The sequence below is a fragment of the Stenella coeruleoalba genome, assembly GCF_951394435.1.
Source record: "Stenella coeruleoalba genome assembly, chromosome: 12".
NCBI classification, from domain to species: domain Eukaryota; kingdom Metazoa; phylum Chordata; class Mammalia; order Artiodactyla; family Delphinidae; genus Stenella; species Stenella coeruleoalba.
Genome location: NC_137158.1, coordinates 47312160 through 47329377, shown reverse-complemented (window position 1 = coordinate 47329377; position 17218 = coordinate 47312160). Strand labels below are relative to the sequence as shown.

At 33.9% G+C, this 17218-nt stretch overlaps 1 protein-coding gene across 6 annotated transcripts in view; it reads left to right on the top strand.

Annotated features, from left to right (window-relative positions):
• ZUP1 (zinc finger containing ubiquitin peptidase 1) overlaps window positions 1-17218 on the top strand; it is a 28082-nt gene that overhangs the window by 7195 nt on the left and 3669 nt on the right. For 2 of the 6 annotated variants that reach the window (XM_079939419.1, XM_079939423.1), the window contains exons 4-10: window positions 213-334; window positions 1926-2094; window positions 8330-8518; window positions 8806-8971; window positions 11608-11759; window positions 12851-13071; window positions 14566-16469. In XM_079939419.1, coding sequence (XP_079795545.1) covers window positions 213-334; window positions 1926-2094; window positions 8330-8518; window positions 8806-8971; window positions 11608-11759; window positions 12851-13071; window positions 14566-14613 — 1067 coding nt within the window. In that variant the 3' untranslated portion in view covers window positions 14614-16469. Of the gene's footprint in view, window positions 1-212; window positions 335-1925; window positions 2095-8329; window positions 8519-8805; window positions 8972-10014; window positions 10066-11607; window positions 11760-12850; window positions 13072-14565; window positions 16470-17218 lie in introns of those variants that run through there. The other 4 variants (XM_079939420.1, XM_079939422.1, XM_079939421.1 and 1 more) reach the window with 4 other exon arrangements.

Sequence of the window (17218 nt, the reverse complement as noted above, 5' to 3'; positions counted from 1 at the left end):
CTCAGCGAGTATTAGCGATTTAAGTGGAGGTTATACCCTTACAGAAGCAGTCCAAGTTCTGCTAGATTTGTTCTCAGTGTTTCTGTGACATCGTAGTCATGAATAAATGGCAAAATAATAGCATTTACTCCTTTTAAAAAATATGTATTAACATATAAGTGAGCCTTTATTTCAGTAGTTATTTTATTCTAAACATTAAAAATGTATAATAGGTATGGATAGAGTCCAGTGTTCTAGAGATCTGGAATTGGCTCAACAGCTTCAACAAGAAGAAGACAGAAAGAGGAGATCTGAAGAATCAAGACAAGAAATGGAAGAATTTCAGAACCTGCAGGTACAAAGATTAATAGCAATTATATTATTTTGGTTTGGTTAGAGTTCTTATTTTTCAAACATGCTATCAAGCCTTCAGCCTATTATTTTTGTCTTTATTATACAAAATATTTTTTTACATATATTTTTTATAGTTCATAACAGCCACCATTTATAAGTACTCATTCTGGTCATGTACTAGGGTGAACACTTCATATAAAGTATCTTAAAATCTTCACTGCTCCATGAAGTTATTTTAGACTTTTTCTTTTAACAGAAGATGAAGAAATGGAGACATAAAGTACTTAAGTAGCTTAACTTGCTCAGGGTTTGGCAGTATTAAATGGTAAAGCCTGGATATAAACCTATGTCAATGGGAAAAATTAGGAAATTGAGACTCGGAATTTTAAGTGTTTGTATAGGTACTTAAAACAGAAACTTAGAATTAATGTCTCCTGAGTCTTAAATTCTTTTAGTGATTGTAATTCAGGCATTTAGAAAGAACCATTTTTAATGGAAAATGCTTTTTGATGATGTTTGAGACTTCATTTTTTTTAGGTGAGTGGTGGTATCTGTTGAACTAAACTGGTAGCATCTATTATATTTTTAATGCATTAAAAATTTTAACATCTTTTTCTACTTTTTTCAGACCTAATTTGCTGTAGACTATGATGTCATCTGTGTTAATAATGCTCATATAGTTTTTGAGTGTTCTTTTTCTATGTGCTAATAAGGGTAATGTATGAGTAAAAAGGGTTTATGATTGAATAGGTTTGAAAGTGTCCACTTAAACAGGTTTGTGTACTTGGGGTCTTCTCAAAGCCTTTAAAATACTAATATGCATTGTACATATTATAATCTTCCTGATCTTATTTGACCTCTTACTTTTTTTTCTCCAGTATCTTAGACATGGCTATTCTTCCTTTGGAATATCTAATTTAGGCTATTTTTCTCATTCATGATTCATTTATTTGCAAAATTATTTTCCCACCAGGATTCAGAGGAGAAAAGAAAGTTGGCTTTTCCTAAGTCGTCTTTGCCTTATATAATTTTGAAACATTTATCAATACAAAAACTTTTCGGTGTTTAAGGGAGTTTATTATGTAAGTTTGCAGGTTACTTGTTCAGGTCTCAGAAATGTTTTCCATAGGGGCTGTTTTAACATATTATTGTCAGTGTGCAAAAACATAGTTCATTCACTACGTAGAATGAATACCTGAATGAATTATGGATTAAGTAGGCCTTTGTAGGCTAGCCTAGGAACCAAATAACAAGTACTGACAGGTTGTCTTGAAAAAATCAGCAGTATGGTCAGAACTCATCTGCCTTTCACAGTACCATTAGTAGGAAGACAGGATTCTCTACTTTCCCTACTACAAGGAAAACAAGTCTCTTACCATGATGGTTGTTTGTAGAGAAAGGCTATTATTAACTTAGGGATTTTTTTGTGTGTGATTTATTTTTCATAAAAATCTTTAAGTTGACTTGTATAAATGTCTATAAACCAGAATGTTTCAAAATATATTTCCAGATATAAAAAATAGTGGGAAGTTTCCATCCTCATTAATGTAAAGGGACATAAAAATTAAGTCATTTGTTTTTATGTTCAATAGAGACAATATGGTTTAAATAATTCTGGAGGGTACAAGCAACAGCAGCTACGAAATATGGAGATAGAAGTAAATAGGGGAAGAATGCATCCATCTGAATTTCATAGAAGAAAAGCTGATATGATGGAATCACTAGCTATTGGTATTGATGATGGAAAAACAAAAACTTCTGGTGAGTATTTAAACATCCAAATCATGGTTTTAATATTCCATACACACTGAAGTAATAATCAGAATTATTTGAATTTTGTGTAATTTTCATAACCCATAGTTTATATAGTTTTAGGTGAGACTGTGTGTTCAAGTAATTTTTTGTTTGTTGTTTTAAAACTCCTGAACTTTTATTTTTATAGTAAATAATTCACTTAAAAATAATTCACTTTTATATTGTGTCAATTTATTTGACATTTGGAAACAAACCTTTTAGAAAAGTTTTTAAGTGCTTACTATGTTCTAGACAATTGCTGTCTAGTAGAATGTGAGCCACATAAATAATTTTAAATTTCCAGTAGTCACATTAGAAAAAGTAAAAAGGACTAGGTGAAATTAATTTTAATATTTTTCCAGCGTGTCCATAATATGTCAACATGTAATAGGTATTAAAAACTGTTAATGGGATGTTTTACAATTCTTCAAAATCCAATGTGTATTTTACTTTGCAGGTCATCTCAGTTTGGACAAGCCACACTTCAGGTGTTCAAATAGCCACCTGTAAATAGTTTCTACCGTATTGTTCAGTACAGTTTTAGATACTAAGACCTTTATATATATTGTATCATGTAACTCTCAAAAGAAAAATCTTGTGTACTGTTCGATTTTTCTGGATGAGGTCATTGTGACTTAGGTTAAATTACTTTCCCAAGGTAAGGTTACATAGCTAGTTATTGGCCCAGCTGGTATTCACAATCAGATCTGTCTTGTTCCAAAGAATGCCATTTTTCCTGATGTTTTTAACATTTTTTTTTAACATGTCTGTTAGTATAGTTTAAAAAAAAACCAAATTATATGAAAACAGCTTTGTTCCCGCCACCCAGTTTTTATGAAATTTAATGTTTTAAAGCTGTAAAGCCTTTCATATGTATTTTAAACCCCTTGCGTACCCCTCATTCATTCTGATTTCTGTCCTCCACAAAGGGAATCATTATCCTGAATTTGGTATTTATCAGTCTCATATATGTTTTAATAATTTTATCTTATATGTAGGTTTCCATAATAATACATAATCTTTTATATTTTAAACTACGTGTAAATTGGTATACAATATGTATGCTTTAATTGGATTTGCTTAAATATATTGATTCTTATAACTGTACTTCATTCATTTTGATTGCTGTATAGAATTTCCTTGTATTACTTAGGTTGTTTCCAGTGTTTTATTCTTACAAATTGTGAACAGGTTTCCCCCTCAAGAGTTTCTCTAACATCCAGACTGGAAATACTAGATTAAAGGGTATTTGCATAATTAACTTTGTTAAGGGTATTATGGAGTTGTTTTCTAAAGTGGTTGTAATCTACATTAGCATCGGTGTGTTCTGACTTATACTTTGTATCGTGACACTTTTTAATTTTTGCCATTTAATAGGGCATGAGAGGAGGATACATCTCTTAATTGTATTTCTCGGATTACTCCTGAGTTAGTTTCTTCTGTAAATAACCTAGTCCCTTCCTTTTCCCCTTCTCTGTTGGGTTGTTTGTCCTTTTCTTATTGATTTTTGGAAGTCCATTAAGTATTCAGGATACTAATTCTTCATTGATTATATGAGGAGCAAATATCTTCTTCGAATCTATAATTTGCCTTTAAATTTTGTACATGGTGTCTTCAATTAGAATTTTAAATTTGAATATAATTGAATTTCTTAATCTTTCCCTTTATTTGTTTTCTAAGTGTCTTGTTTAAGAAACCCCCCCATCTTTGAGATCATAAACATATCCCTTTATATTGTCTTTAAATATTTATACCCTTAAAATGGATAACCAACAAGGACCTACTGTATAGCACAGGGAACTCTGCTCAATATTATGTAACAACCTAAATGGGAAAAGAATTTGAAAAAGAATAGATACATGTATATGTATAACTGAATCACTGCTGTACACCTGAAACTATCACAAAATTGTTAATCAGCTATACTCCAATATAAAATAAAAAGTTTTTAAAAAAGTATATATTTTTTAAAAAAGATAGTTCCTTCACATAGATCATGGTATTTTTTTATGCCAACTGGAAGTGATTTTAGCACATAAAAATCAACTCACTGTGATAAACCATAATATGGAAAAGAATATTATATGTATAACTGAGTCACTTTGCTGTACAGTAGAAATTAACACATTGTAAATCAACTGTACTTCAATCAAATAAACTAAAATTAAAAAAAATAGAACAAAACAAAAGAAAAATTTATGCCTGCTTTTCATATTCAGGAATTCCCTGGTGGTCCGGTGGTTAGGACTCCGCACTTCCACTGCAGGGGGCACAAGTTTGATCCCTGGTTGGGGAACTAAGGTCCCGCAAGCGGCACTGCCAAAAATATAAAATAAAATAAAGTAGCCGTTACTAAAAAAAAAAATTATACCTTGCTTTTCATATTTTGACTTTTAATCAACTTGGAATTTATTTGTGCATATGTCTGTGTGAGAGAGAGGGAAGGAGGGAAAAACTTGAGTGAGCGAAAGAGAAGGTATGGATCTAATTTTTCCCCTTATTTGTAGTGATACTTATAATACTAAGTTGTTATTGCTTGTTTATCTCAGTACCACTTAGCAAATCTGTACTGTCTCCATGTATTTGTAACACATATGTCATATTTTCATATATCCATACGTCTGTTTCTGAAGGCTGTCTTTATACTTCAAGGGTCTCCCTGCAGAAAGTTTCCATACAGGATAGGACTTCCCAGCAGATGTGTAATATGATGCATTAGGGTATATAGGAAGAAAATATTAGAACTTCTACTTGTCTTTAATTTATGGTATCCTTTAATTTCTGTTTATACATATGTTTTAGAGTTACTGGAGAATATAGTAGTGTATGTATAATTTAAAATAAATATATCTGTAAAAGATTGAAGAACACTGACCTGTAATGTACTGTGTCCTTTTTATTTAGAAGTAATCGATTTAGTGCTAAAGATTTTTTTTTACTCCCTTCACTCATTTCTCCCATCCCCCCACATCCTGCCTCTGGCAAAGACCAGTCTGTTCCCTGTATCCATGAGCTTGTTTTTGTTGTGGTGGTGGTGGTTGTTTTGTTGTTGTGTTTTTAGATTCCACATGTAAGAGAGATAATGCAGTATCTGTCTTTCCCTGTCTGACTTACTTCACTTAGCATAATGCCCTTAAGGTCCCTCCACTGTTACAAATGGCAAGATTTCATTCTGTTCTGTGGCTAAATAATATTCCATTGTATGTATGTATGTGTGTGTTATCTCTTCTCATTTTGTTTTTTGTTGTTGTTGTTACATTAATTTTTTTTTATTGGGGTATAGTTGGTTTACAATATTATATTAGTTTCAGGTATACAACATAGTGATCCAGTACTTTTTAGATTAAAGTTATTATAAAATATTGGCTATATTCCTTGTGCTGTATAATATATCCTTGTAGCTTATTTATTTTATACATAGTAGTTTGTACTTCTTAACCCCCTACCCCTATTTTGCCCCTTTTTCCTTCTCTCTCCACACTGGTTAACCACCGATTTGTTCTCTATATATGTGAGTCTGTTTCTGTTTTGTTACATTCCTTTGTTTTATTTTTTAGATCCCTCATATAAGTGATAACATACAGTATTTGTCTTTCTCTGACTTATTTTACTAAGCGTTATTACCCTTCAGGTCCATCCATGTTGTTGCAGATGGTGAAATTTCATTCTCTTTTCTGGCTGAGTAGCATTCCTTTGCGTGTATGTATGTGTACCACAATTTCTTTATCCATTCATCCTTCAGTGGACACCTAGGGTCTATATCTTGTTTATTATAAACCGTTATGCAGTGAACATAGGGGTGCATATATCTTTTCAAGTTAGTATTTTTGTTTTCTTCTGAAACAGATTGGCTTGCTGTGTCATATGGTAGTGAAATTTCTGGATCATATGGTAGTTCTAGTTTTATTTATTTGAGGAACCTCCATACTGTTTTCAGTAGTGGCTGCAACAGCTTTCAAAAGTATGCAAATATATACAGTCCTGTTGGACTGCTAGTATAAGGCCTGCTGACCAGGTGATATGGCAGTGTCCCCTGGGTGACAATCGCAAAAATCAGAGTTGCACACAAGTGTATGGGCTCTTTTCTGGAAGGGTCTGGTAAGCTGGAGTAAGAGGGAGAATGCCAAGGTGGCATCCACAGCCTTCGTTCCTTGAGAGCAGCTCCCTAGTCCACTAGATATGTGCCAATCCTGAAGCTTGCCCCCCAGGCTGAATCTCTAAGACAAAGAAAGAGGCTGCCTTCAGAGAAAGACTTGGGGATATGCCTCAGTTTTTTGTCTGTGCAGTGCCCTGGAGATGGCGGCCTTCTAAGAATTGTCTTTCCGATTGCATAGTCCTGTGAGACCCAGGAATGCAAGCCCTCCTGGCCACCAGAATCAGGCTGTCAGGGTGGCAGCTGTAAAAGCTGGGGTACCAGGCGTAAAAACCAGGACACCAGCCGTGTGTAAGGCTCCCCTCCAGGAGACACTGGCTCTCTGAAAACTTCCCTAACCTTGGGAAGGAAAAAGAAATCCAGATCCAGGAAATCCAGACTTCCAAATAAAATTTGTATTTTTTGTTAGTTATGCAGATGTTAATTGAAGCTGCTCTCATTTGAAGAGTCTCATTATTTTAACATTCTATATTCTATATAGAATAGAATAGAATTTAACAGAAGGTACATTCATCTTGGAAAATATCTAAAGACATTTAGGTGCTAAGAAATAAAGAACTTTAATTATGAGGAAATTTTCCTTTAAAAGCAAGTGCTATGATGTGGTTACTAGGACAGTATTACATACACAATGAGGCATCATTGAGTTAGTAATAACTATGCCAAAGTATATTAGAATGTACATTACTTTTTTTCCCTATTTTTCTATTATTCCACCTCACTCTTAAATGTCTCTCAAATCTTGATCTCTTTATCAAAGTCTGTGATACTGAATCTCACATTAATTTCTCTGAATTCCTAGAGTACCCATTCCATGCTACAACATTTAGTACTCAGTTATATAGCATTTTAATTGTTCTTTTTCTTGACGGTGAGTCTAATCTTTTTAAGTTCCCTGGAAATGGTTATAATGGTCTATATTTCTGTCCTTCATAGTGTAGGCACAGCTACAACTCTTGGTTCCTTTAATTGTTTTGATTTATTGACTCTGCCTTCTTAAAGACAAAAACCCATTTTCCTATAGGATAATCTTCATTCAAGTGAAGTATTTAGTGATTGCCTTTTTGGTGCCATGTTCTATGTGAGAAAGTATGGGCTATCCAAATAAGATTTTCCTGCCAATAAGCTTCCCAGAGTCTGTAAAGTATACACAAAGAACTGTAGAATTCTGCCATGAAATATGACCAGTACCTAGGAGGCACAAGTAAAATGTAGTGATTGTTCAGAAAAAGAGGACCTTTTTGTTTGGGGTTATGGAATCAGGAAAAGTGTTTACAAAGACTGTAGCATTTGCTTCTGAAGGTATCAGTAGGATTTTGAAATATAGGGAGAGTTACTAGAAGGAGGAAAGGGATAGAATCAGATGTACCCTGTCCTAACACCTTGTTATTCATGCTATAGCACTTATTATAATCTGGGTCCAGGAGGTTTTAAGGAATATTGTCATAATACTTTGTATCCTCAATGCTTAGCATAGTGCTAAGTATTTTAAAAGGGCTTAGTAAATATTGTAATTGAATGAAAACTCCATGGTCAAAATCATGTTCAGTTAGGCCACAGCCAAAATTGTGGCAAGAAGAGTGGTTTGAAATAAAGATAAGTTAGAGGATAGCCTGCTGTGGGCTTCATATACCATGGATTAAAACTATTCCATGGGTAATAGGAAGCTATTGAAGTTTTTAAATTGAGAGCAAATTGACTGGGACTGAGCTTCAGAAAGAATGATGTCCAGCAGAATGTATAATAAAATGGGGGGTCAAGAACATTCATTCAGCAGTGTACTTTTATGTGCTGGCCCTGCAGATGCAGAAGTGAAGGAAGCAAACAGTTTCAATTCATCATAATAAGTAATATGCTAGTATTAGGAAACTCTCATAGTAGTAAATAAGCAGGACAATAACCAAGATTATATCAGTAAAAAGATAAAGAAGATGGAATCGACAGGATTTAGATGTGGCCCTTGAGAAAGAGGTTGATATTAGAAATATATGAGACAGCCATAGAAAGATGATATTCCTCTAAACTTTCTAAATCTCTTTTTCACTTTAGGAATTATGGAAGCACTTTATAGGTATTATCAGAATGCTGCCACAGATGTGAGGCGTGTGTGGCTTTCTACAGTAGTGGATCACTTTCAGTCATCTTTTGGTGACAAAGGTTGGGGTTGTGGTTACAGAAATTTCCAAATGCTGCTTTCATCATTATTACAAAATGATGCTTATGATGATTGCTTGAAAGGTATGTGAAATACGATACCCTGAACTTATCATCTGATAAAGTACATTTGATGTGGAATGAATTAATATATAGTAGGCACAATTAATAGCTTTAATAAAGATGTATTTTAGTGGATATTTACATTAAAAACCTGAATTCTGGTTGAAGGAAGAGAAAATGATATGGTAGAAGATGTCAGAAATAATGGCATAAAAACCGTAGGTTCCTGTAGAATGTATGGTGTACTGCTAAATGATATTATTCAGTACTTTACTGTCATATTACATATTTGCTTTGTATAATTTTAGGTATGTCAGTTCCTTGCATTCCAAAAATTCAGTCTATGATTGAAGATGCATGGAAGGAAGGTTTTGATCCCCAGGGTGCCTCTCAACTTAATAACAGGTTACAGGGAACAAAGGCCTGGATTGGAGCATGTGAAGTATATACACTTCTGACCTCCCTAAGGATAAAGTATGTACCTAAAAAACCAAGTTAATGTTATTGTCATATCTGGGAAATTTTTGTTATTGTGGTTTTTTTTTAATCAAAGGGATAGTTAAAAAATAAAATTTAAGTAGCATTAAAATGAAAGACTTACAGTGAAAACCAGCAACTCATTCCCCATTTCATGCTCTTATCTATTCTCAAGTCCTGTCTCTCAGAGGCAGCTGTCATTGTTTTTTTTGTTTGTTTGTTTTTTTTTTTTTTGCGGTACGGGCCTCTCACTGTTGTGGCCTCTCCCGTTGCGGAGCACAGGCTCCGGACGAGCAGGCTCAGCGGCCATGGCTCACGGGCCCAGCCGCTCCGCGGCATGTGGGATCTTCCCAGACCGGGGCGCGAACCCGTGTCCTCTGCACCAGCAGGTGGACTCTCAACCACTGCGCCACCAGGGAAGCCCACTTATATTGTTTTTAAATAATATGCTTTCATGGCCTTTTCTTGGTTTGTCACTTTTAGACATTGTCTATTGCATTCTCCTTATATCTCCCATCTGTTTCCCCTCAATTTTTGTAATATGGTTAAATCTCAGTTTTTATTAAGTTAAAGTCAGGGTTTACATCATGACTGTGTAAATATTATTCATTGCTGATTTTATCTCTTTCCTGAAAAGCTTTTTAAAATTTTCTTTGAGTTAAGAATTGCCTTTCCTTTTCCGTTTTACAGTTTGGCTGCATCATGGTCAAATTTTTCCAAAAACTCCATTTATCATGAAATCTGAGGTGCTCCTTATTCCTGGACACCTTTTTCTTGAAGCTGTCTTTCCTCTGCTCTAGTCTGCATTATTTGCCTTCTAGATCCCTTCCACAGCTCTAATCATGTTGCATTTCTTCACTGTTTTCTTGAATTGGGTCCTGGATTTTTCCTGGATTCCATGTCTCTCTCTTTTTTGGATTACTCTCTTTTGCTTGAACACTTCCTTTATTAGCCTTCTAAGAAATGGTACCTAGTCTTATTACGGAAGTGATAGTTTGTGTGGCTGTATTATTCTTAACCCAAAATCATTTTCAAATCAGATCAAGTTGTTACTCTGTTGACTTCTAGCAATCAGTATTACTAAAGAGAAGGTAAGCTGCCATCTGATTTTTGTTCCTTTGTGTATAACCTATTTATTTTCTCTGGAAGTTTTTTTGCATCTTTTCTTAGCCCCGATACTATGAAAATTCACCATTGGATGTGGGGCTTTGATTCATTGTGTTGGGCATTTGTTTTTCCTTTTGAATCTGGAATTGTAGGCTATAAGATCTCAGTATAGTGGTTAAGGGCTTAGACTTTTTGAAGTAAGATTGCCTACAATTGATTCTAGCTTTCTGCCTGCTAGCTCTACGACTGAACTTGTCCTAGTCCCACCATTGATAAAAGAACATGTAAATAGTTACTGCTTCATAGAGTTATAGTGATAATTAAATGAGATAATAATGTCCTTAGGACTATGACTGGCATGTAGTAAGAGCTTAGAGGTTAAATGTTGTTTGATAATTATGATCCCTCCATTTTCTTTATTTTTCTTTCTGGAACTCCTGTTAGTTGGCCACTGAACTTCTTTGACTTTCTTTGATTTTGTTTTACTATCTAAATTTACTCAACGTTATCTCCCAGCTACTCTATTGAAATTTTTATTTTAACAATCATGTTTTTAATTTTAAGGGGTAATTCATACCATCGTATTCTTTTATGGTTGTAAAATTTTTTTCCAACATTTTCTTTTTTTCTATTCCTTGCATTTTTCTGTATCCTCCATGTTAAATTGCTTTCATGTCTATTTATTTTAGTCTTTTCCATTTGGAAGGCTTTCTTGTAACTTTTAAAAATCCTTAGCTGTCTGTTCCTAAAGTGAAGAATGAGGCACTAAAAAGCTGATTGGCGGACCTCGGCTTTCAAGAGACATCGGAGATAGATGCTTATGATCATCTTTAATGGAAAGTTTGCCTTAAGCTTCATGACTCTATATTAATTGCTTTTACTTATATTTGACCTTTTTTAAAATAGTTGTTGAGAAGTGTAAATAGTGCTCCTGTTTAAAATAGTTTGGTTTATTCATGGTTGACTTCCTCTTGAGGAAACAATACCACCATGGTCTGTTGCCAAATAGGAGATAGATAGATGTATAGATGGGGGTACATACAGGTTTTTTATGATCTTTACAGGTATTCTTTTCTTGTCTATTATTGAAATTTGAGAGAACTGACAGGAAAAATATTTAGGATATTTTTGATAGCTTCAAATGGCTGTTGAGGAATTATAATTAGAGGTCGGCTTCTAATTGATCATCGGGTTTAGAGACTTTGGAGTAAAAGTCCCTATGTCTCAGGTTATAGGTAGACTTTTAAAAATCAAGTATGACCCTCATTTACTACTAATGGAAGTTTTATATGTCAGAAAATTTTTGTAACTTTTATATCTGTCATCAACCTTAAAAGTTATTTAAATAATTTCCTCATAAAATAAGTTTCCAGATAAATAATAAAATTTTTATTTCTTCTTAAGAAAATGATGATGAAATAAAATTAATTCTAAATTAAGAATTTTTTGTATTTTATAACTCCATTGATGAAAAAATTTTTTTTAATATTTTTCTAAATAATCCATTTTGTCAATTTTTTTTATAGGTGTCGTATTATTGACTTTCACAAGTCAACTGGCCCTTTGGGTACACACCCTCGCTTATTCGAATGGATATTGAGCTACTATTCTTCAGAGAGAGAAGGGAGTCCGAAAGTACTGTTTACATCTAAACCTCCTATCTATCTTCAACATCAAGGTTAGTATAACTTACAGATACTAAGTATAACTTATAAGACAATTTATTTTTATGAGACAGGCAATTGGCTTTTGCTTTAGGATACGTTAAGATTCTGATAATTAATGGGAGGAGAGGAGTATTGTGACATTACTCTTATTTTTAGAGCTGTATTGTCATCATGACACATTCCAGTAATGGATGATGTCCTTGGTATCTTCAGGGCCACCTGGTTCACTCTCCCTTTATTGTTCATCCTTTACATTTTCCAAGGCTTTACCTCACTTCAGTGAGGCCTTCCCTGACCATCTTTTTGAAAAATTCATCTTGTTATTCTACCCCCCTCCAACAATGGCATTTCCTATCCCTCTTCCCTGCTTTATTTTTCTTTATCTAACATGATATATATAAACTTTACCTATTTACCTTGTTTGTGGAGAATTCCTTCCTATTAGAATATAAGCTCCATGAAGACAGAAGTGTTTGTTTTGTTTGCTTTTGTATCACTAACTGCATGGAATAGTGCCTGGCATATGGATATTTCATAAAATTTGTCGAATGGATGATTTGGATTGACAGGAGGAAAGAGAAGTAAATATTAGGAATTTCATTGTTCAGGATACAAGCTAGAAAGTTTAAGCCCTTCCCATTGAAGTTCTGGTATGTATAAATTGACTCTTGTTTACCTTTTGGAACCATGAGACTTTTTGTTCTTCAGTAGGTAAATTTCAAATCCATTCTTCTGAGATAATTTGAATAAGAAGGACTATGGGATTAGGAAAGAAAAACTAAAATATACGGCATAGTGAAAGTAGAATTTTTTGCCATGAAGCCTTTAGAAAACTAAAATTGAACAAAGAAAACTGAAAGTGTCTCAGAACTGAAAGAACTCAGATAACCTATATGTCAGAGGGACTGACTGTATTTATATTCTAAATACACATGTGCACACATACTATATATAGAAAGTGTATCTAGTGTGTCTATATATGTGCGTGTTTATATATAGTAACATATCTGTATATAGCTGTACATATAAGTAGATATCACACACACACACACACACACACACACATATATATATATATAGCTCATACTTGATTTTTTGATAGGTCATAGTCAAACAGTTGTTGGAATTGAAGAGAGAAAAAACCGAACATTATGTTTACTAGTATTTGATCCTGGATGTCCTTCTCGAGAAATGCAGAAACTCTTAAAACAAGACATGGAAGCTAGCAGTGTCAAGCAACTTCGGAAATTTGTGGGGAATTTAAAACATAAGCAGTACCAGATAGTGGCAGTAGAGGGTGTTCTTTCTTCAGAGGAGAAAATTGTAAGTATCTAAATATTTATTATGTGAAGCTTGGACAGGTTGGACTTCAGAGTATAAAATTTTTAGCTAACTCCTAACACCTCATTCTGTAACATTAGGTTGGCAAAGATATTTTGTATGTCATTTAATTTCTGGAATGAACATCTTTAAATTTCAAATGGTACCTAATTTTGTCAAATATTTTACTTGGAGCTTCACAAAAATATTTAATTTTATAATACATAATTTAATTTTTAATGTCAGGGGAGTAATGAAAAATGGCAACATATATGGTAAGAAAAAGCTAACTTAATCCAAGGAGTTCTAACTCATATTGGTCTCATAATTACTGTTTATTATATGTGATTCTAGTGATTCCTGAGGCTCTGTGTTAGGCACTTGGATATGTTGGATGAACTATTGGAGATATATATATCACACTATTGAGAGAGTGAAGTACTCTAATAGGACACATACACTTACTTATTGGATATATACAATTCCAGAAATTAACTTCAGTACAGTTACCTCTTTACCCCTTGCATTTAAGTGATGAGTAGTACATTATAGAAGAATTCCTAGGAATTGGAAACCCTCCACTTGTATAAACTGAAGCTATGTGGTAGCATATCAAGTCTAGAAAATACACAGTTCTCAAATCTTAAAGAAAAAAAAAATGTCCCTATTAGAGTACTTCACATTTATTTCCCTCTAAAGAGAGAAGAGATAGAGCAGTAGAAAGGAGCGTTTATGAAGAATAATAGGATCATGAGGGAAAGGACTAAAATTGTTTGAAATGAGAGATAGAGCTAGAGTAATCTTTTCAGCATCACAACTTGGGATATACAGGCAAGGACTGTTTAAGAGGTTCTTCAGTTTAATTACGATACGTTAGAGGTTTCTTTGCAATGACTTAAATACCAAAATTGCATTCATTTTTTTCACCCTATCGTTAATTTGGCTGAATAAAGTTAGAGGTTCATTTTAACTGTTACAAAATACCAAAATGCTTGTTCACCAATATACCGATAACTTTTGACATCATAGGTGGGGTTAAGATGTTATGGAAAAGCCCGAGTGAACTTTTTGGCCTACCCAATATCATGGAGGCTAGCTGCACATTTTATTTAGCTGTTAGCTTTCTGGTCTTGGAAAGTGAGACCTTGGTGGTGTTTCTCTGCTTGTAGCCCCATCTCTATCTCTCCTTTTCTCTGTTTTTACCTCTCTCTGACTTTGAGCCAGGATTTTTAATTTTGATTCATTATTCCATAAAAAGGTGTTATTTTCTTTTTAATCCTTTGTGTTTTGTCTTTATCTGGAATTTTCTTTAATTTTTTAATGGCTTGGTTTTAAAAATGTTTTTCCTAATTTCCTAAATTTGAAGTTGTAATATTCCTTAAGGAATTTTCATTATCTTGGAAAAAATTCCAGATTTTTTGTATTATAAAATTAATACATACTTTAATTAATTGACTTCTCCCTTACTATTAATATTTTTTTTAATTTCTTTTCAAGGCCAGGAGACAAGCTTCTCAAGTCTTTACAGCCGAGAAGATCCCTTGAAGAAGTAAGCATTTCAGTGATTGTGGAATTTTACTTTATTTTTCAAATTCAGATATTAAACTTTTAATACAACATATGAATTCTCTAAATACTCCGTTTAATTTCTAAAATTCTAAATTATACCTTTAGTACTCCATTGTTTAGTAGTTATTCCAATAAAATCTCTTGTTTGCATTGTGGGTTTTATATTTCTTATCCATGTTTCAGAAACTGGTTTTGTATTATATGACTATTTATTGGGTTCTTACTTGTGTTAGGTATTCGCAGTATTTTGTGTGTATTAATTAATCTCCAAAATAGTTCTGTGAGACAGGTACTGTTATTAGCTTGTGAGGAAGCTGAAACTCTGAGAGATTAGTAATTTGCACAAGAAAGTGGTCATCATCCAGAGTGTGAACCCAGACTGCTCACCTCCAGGCTCTTACCATTATAGCATTCTGCTTTCTTCTGTATTATATATGTAATGAAATTCCCTCCTCACTACTTAGAAATAACCTTAATATTTAATAGGCATAGCTCTAAAAAGAGGGATTTACTTTTGTTAAATATTTACACTCATACTTATACAACGGTGATGTAGAGTGTTGTGTTTAATGTGTCCTGTAGGAAAGAAACTTTCAGATTCTGTTGGATTTGCCATGAAAGGTTGCAAGCTAGAATCCTACTCTGGCCAATTTAAGCAGAAGAGAATTCATTCAAATTATCAGAAGCTCACAGAATCCATAGGTAACTAGGGAACTCTGCTAGAACAAAGGCAACAGTAGGGGCTAGAATATGGCATAATTTACAGCAGGGTCAATCAGGTTAGGAGCAGAGGTAGAATGTCTGCTCAAATTTCAGATTCCAGAGAGGGCACATCTGATTAGCATGTGACTGTATGCCATGGGACAGAGGCAATTTCTCAAAAGGAAATCCGGGTAGATGAAGAAATGGATATTAAATAACAAAAAAGAAAAGCAATAAGTGTCTACTGCCCCATGAAAAAATGAACAAGAACTTATTTGAATGAAGTTCTATAAATATTATTTATGGCATCAAATACAGAAAGTTGCACTCCAAGAATGAATAATATGTATAGCTGATTCACTTTGTTATACAGCAGAAACTAACACACCATTGTAAAGCAATTATACTCCAATAAAGATGTTTAAAAAAAAATAGTGTGTATTAACAGCAAGAACTGACAAAACCATAACCTTCATAGTCTTAAAAAATAATATTGCCAGCTGGAAAATTCTGGAAGCTATCATTTCTAATATTCTGTCATCCAGACTGGTAAACAGGTTTCTACTCTATATCCCCATGCAGTTACGCTCCTTCATGCCATCATTATCTCTTACCTAGACAATGTAATAACCTCCTAAATGGGCTCCCTGTCTTGATCCTCTGTCAGTCCATCTTCCACACGGAATGCAAACCGTTCTAAAATACAAATGCGATTTTGTGACTTCCAGTTGAGTCCTCTTCATTGCTCATTGTTAAAATCCAAACATCCCACACAATCTGGGCCCTGCATACCTCTCCAGTTTCATCTCTCCCCACTCTCAAAGTTTCACTCCTTTCAGCCTAAAGACCTTTGCCAAAATACAGCTGGTGCTGCCTAGGGCCTTTACCCCCTTAGTTCTCCTCTTAGAAGGGCTTCCGCTTAGAAATGCTTCCTGAACTGCTCAAGTTTGGATTAAATGCACCTTCTAAGTGTTTGATAAGCAACACGTTTCTCAAAGTATAGATTGCTGAGCTGCAAACCGCCAGTCTGTGACAAGATAATTATAGAAGTTACAATTGCTGACATACTTTTATTCTATTTTACACAGATAATAGCCATGGATTAGCAGTTGTTTTTTTTTTAATTGGTTCTTCACCACAGAGTTTGACAGACACTGTCGTATGGTGTAATATTTGTATCACAATACCTGCTATTCTAATTATCTACCTTTATATGTTTCCCTCCTTGAATGTAAGCATGAAGATTTCAGGAGCAATGTCTAGTTTTTAACAGTAGCCCCACAGTGCCTGGCACATCACATATAGAACTTAAAAATACTATTTTGGTTAATGGAAATAACTAATTTTAGAAAAGCAGTGGTAGAAGATATCAGTTTGAAGTCTTTGGATGTCCCAGCTAGCCGTCTCTGTGCAAATTGTTTTCCCTGAAATCAGATAAAACCAGTTTCTATAGGATGAAAGAAGAGTTACATTGAGACATTTCTTTAAGAAGCAACAAGCAAAAGAGTTAAAAAATTTGAATGTTCCCACAGTCTTTGAGCAGGTGGTGGAGTTACATACCCTCTCCCCACAGGGGGGGAATATATATATATAGATGTATATACATACACACAGTATTTGCATACAATATCACAGATTGCTTAAGAACACACGCTCTAATTTAGTTATTTTCAATATTTTTGGTCTCAGTATTCCTTGATGCTCAAAAGATATTTACGTTCCCAAGGAGCTTTTGTGGGTTATGTATTTCCATGTTTGCCATATTAGAAATTCAACCTGAGACTTAAAAAAAAAGAGAAAAAAATATAGAGGCACATACTCCATTAGCTGCAGCCATCAAAACAGTAATGTAAGAAAATGTCATTTAGCCTCTGAAAAA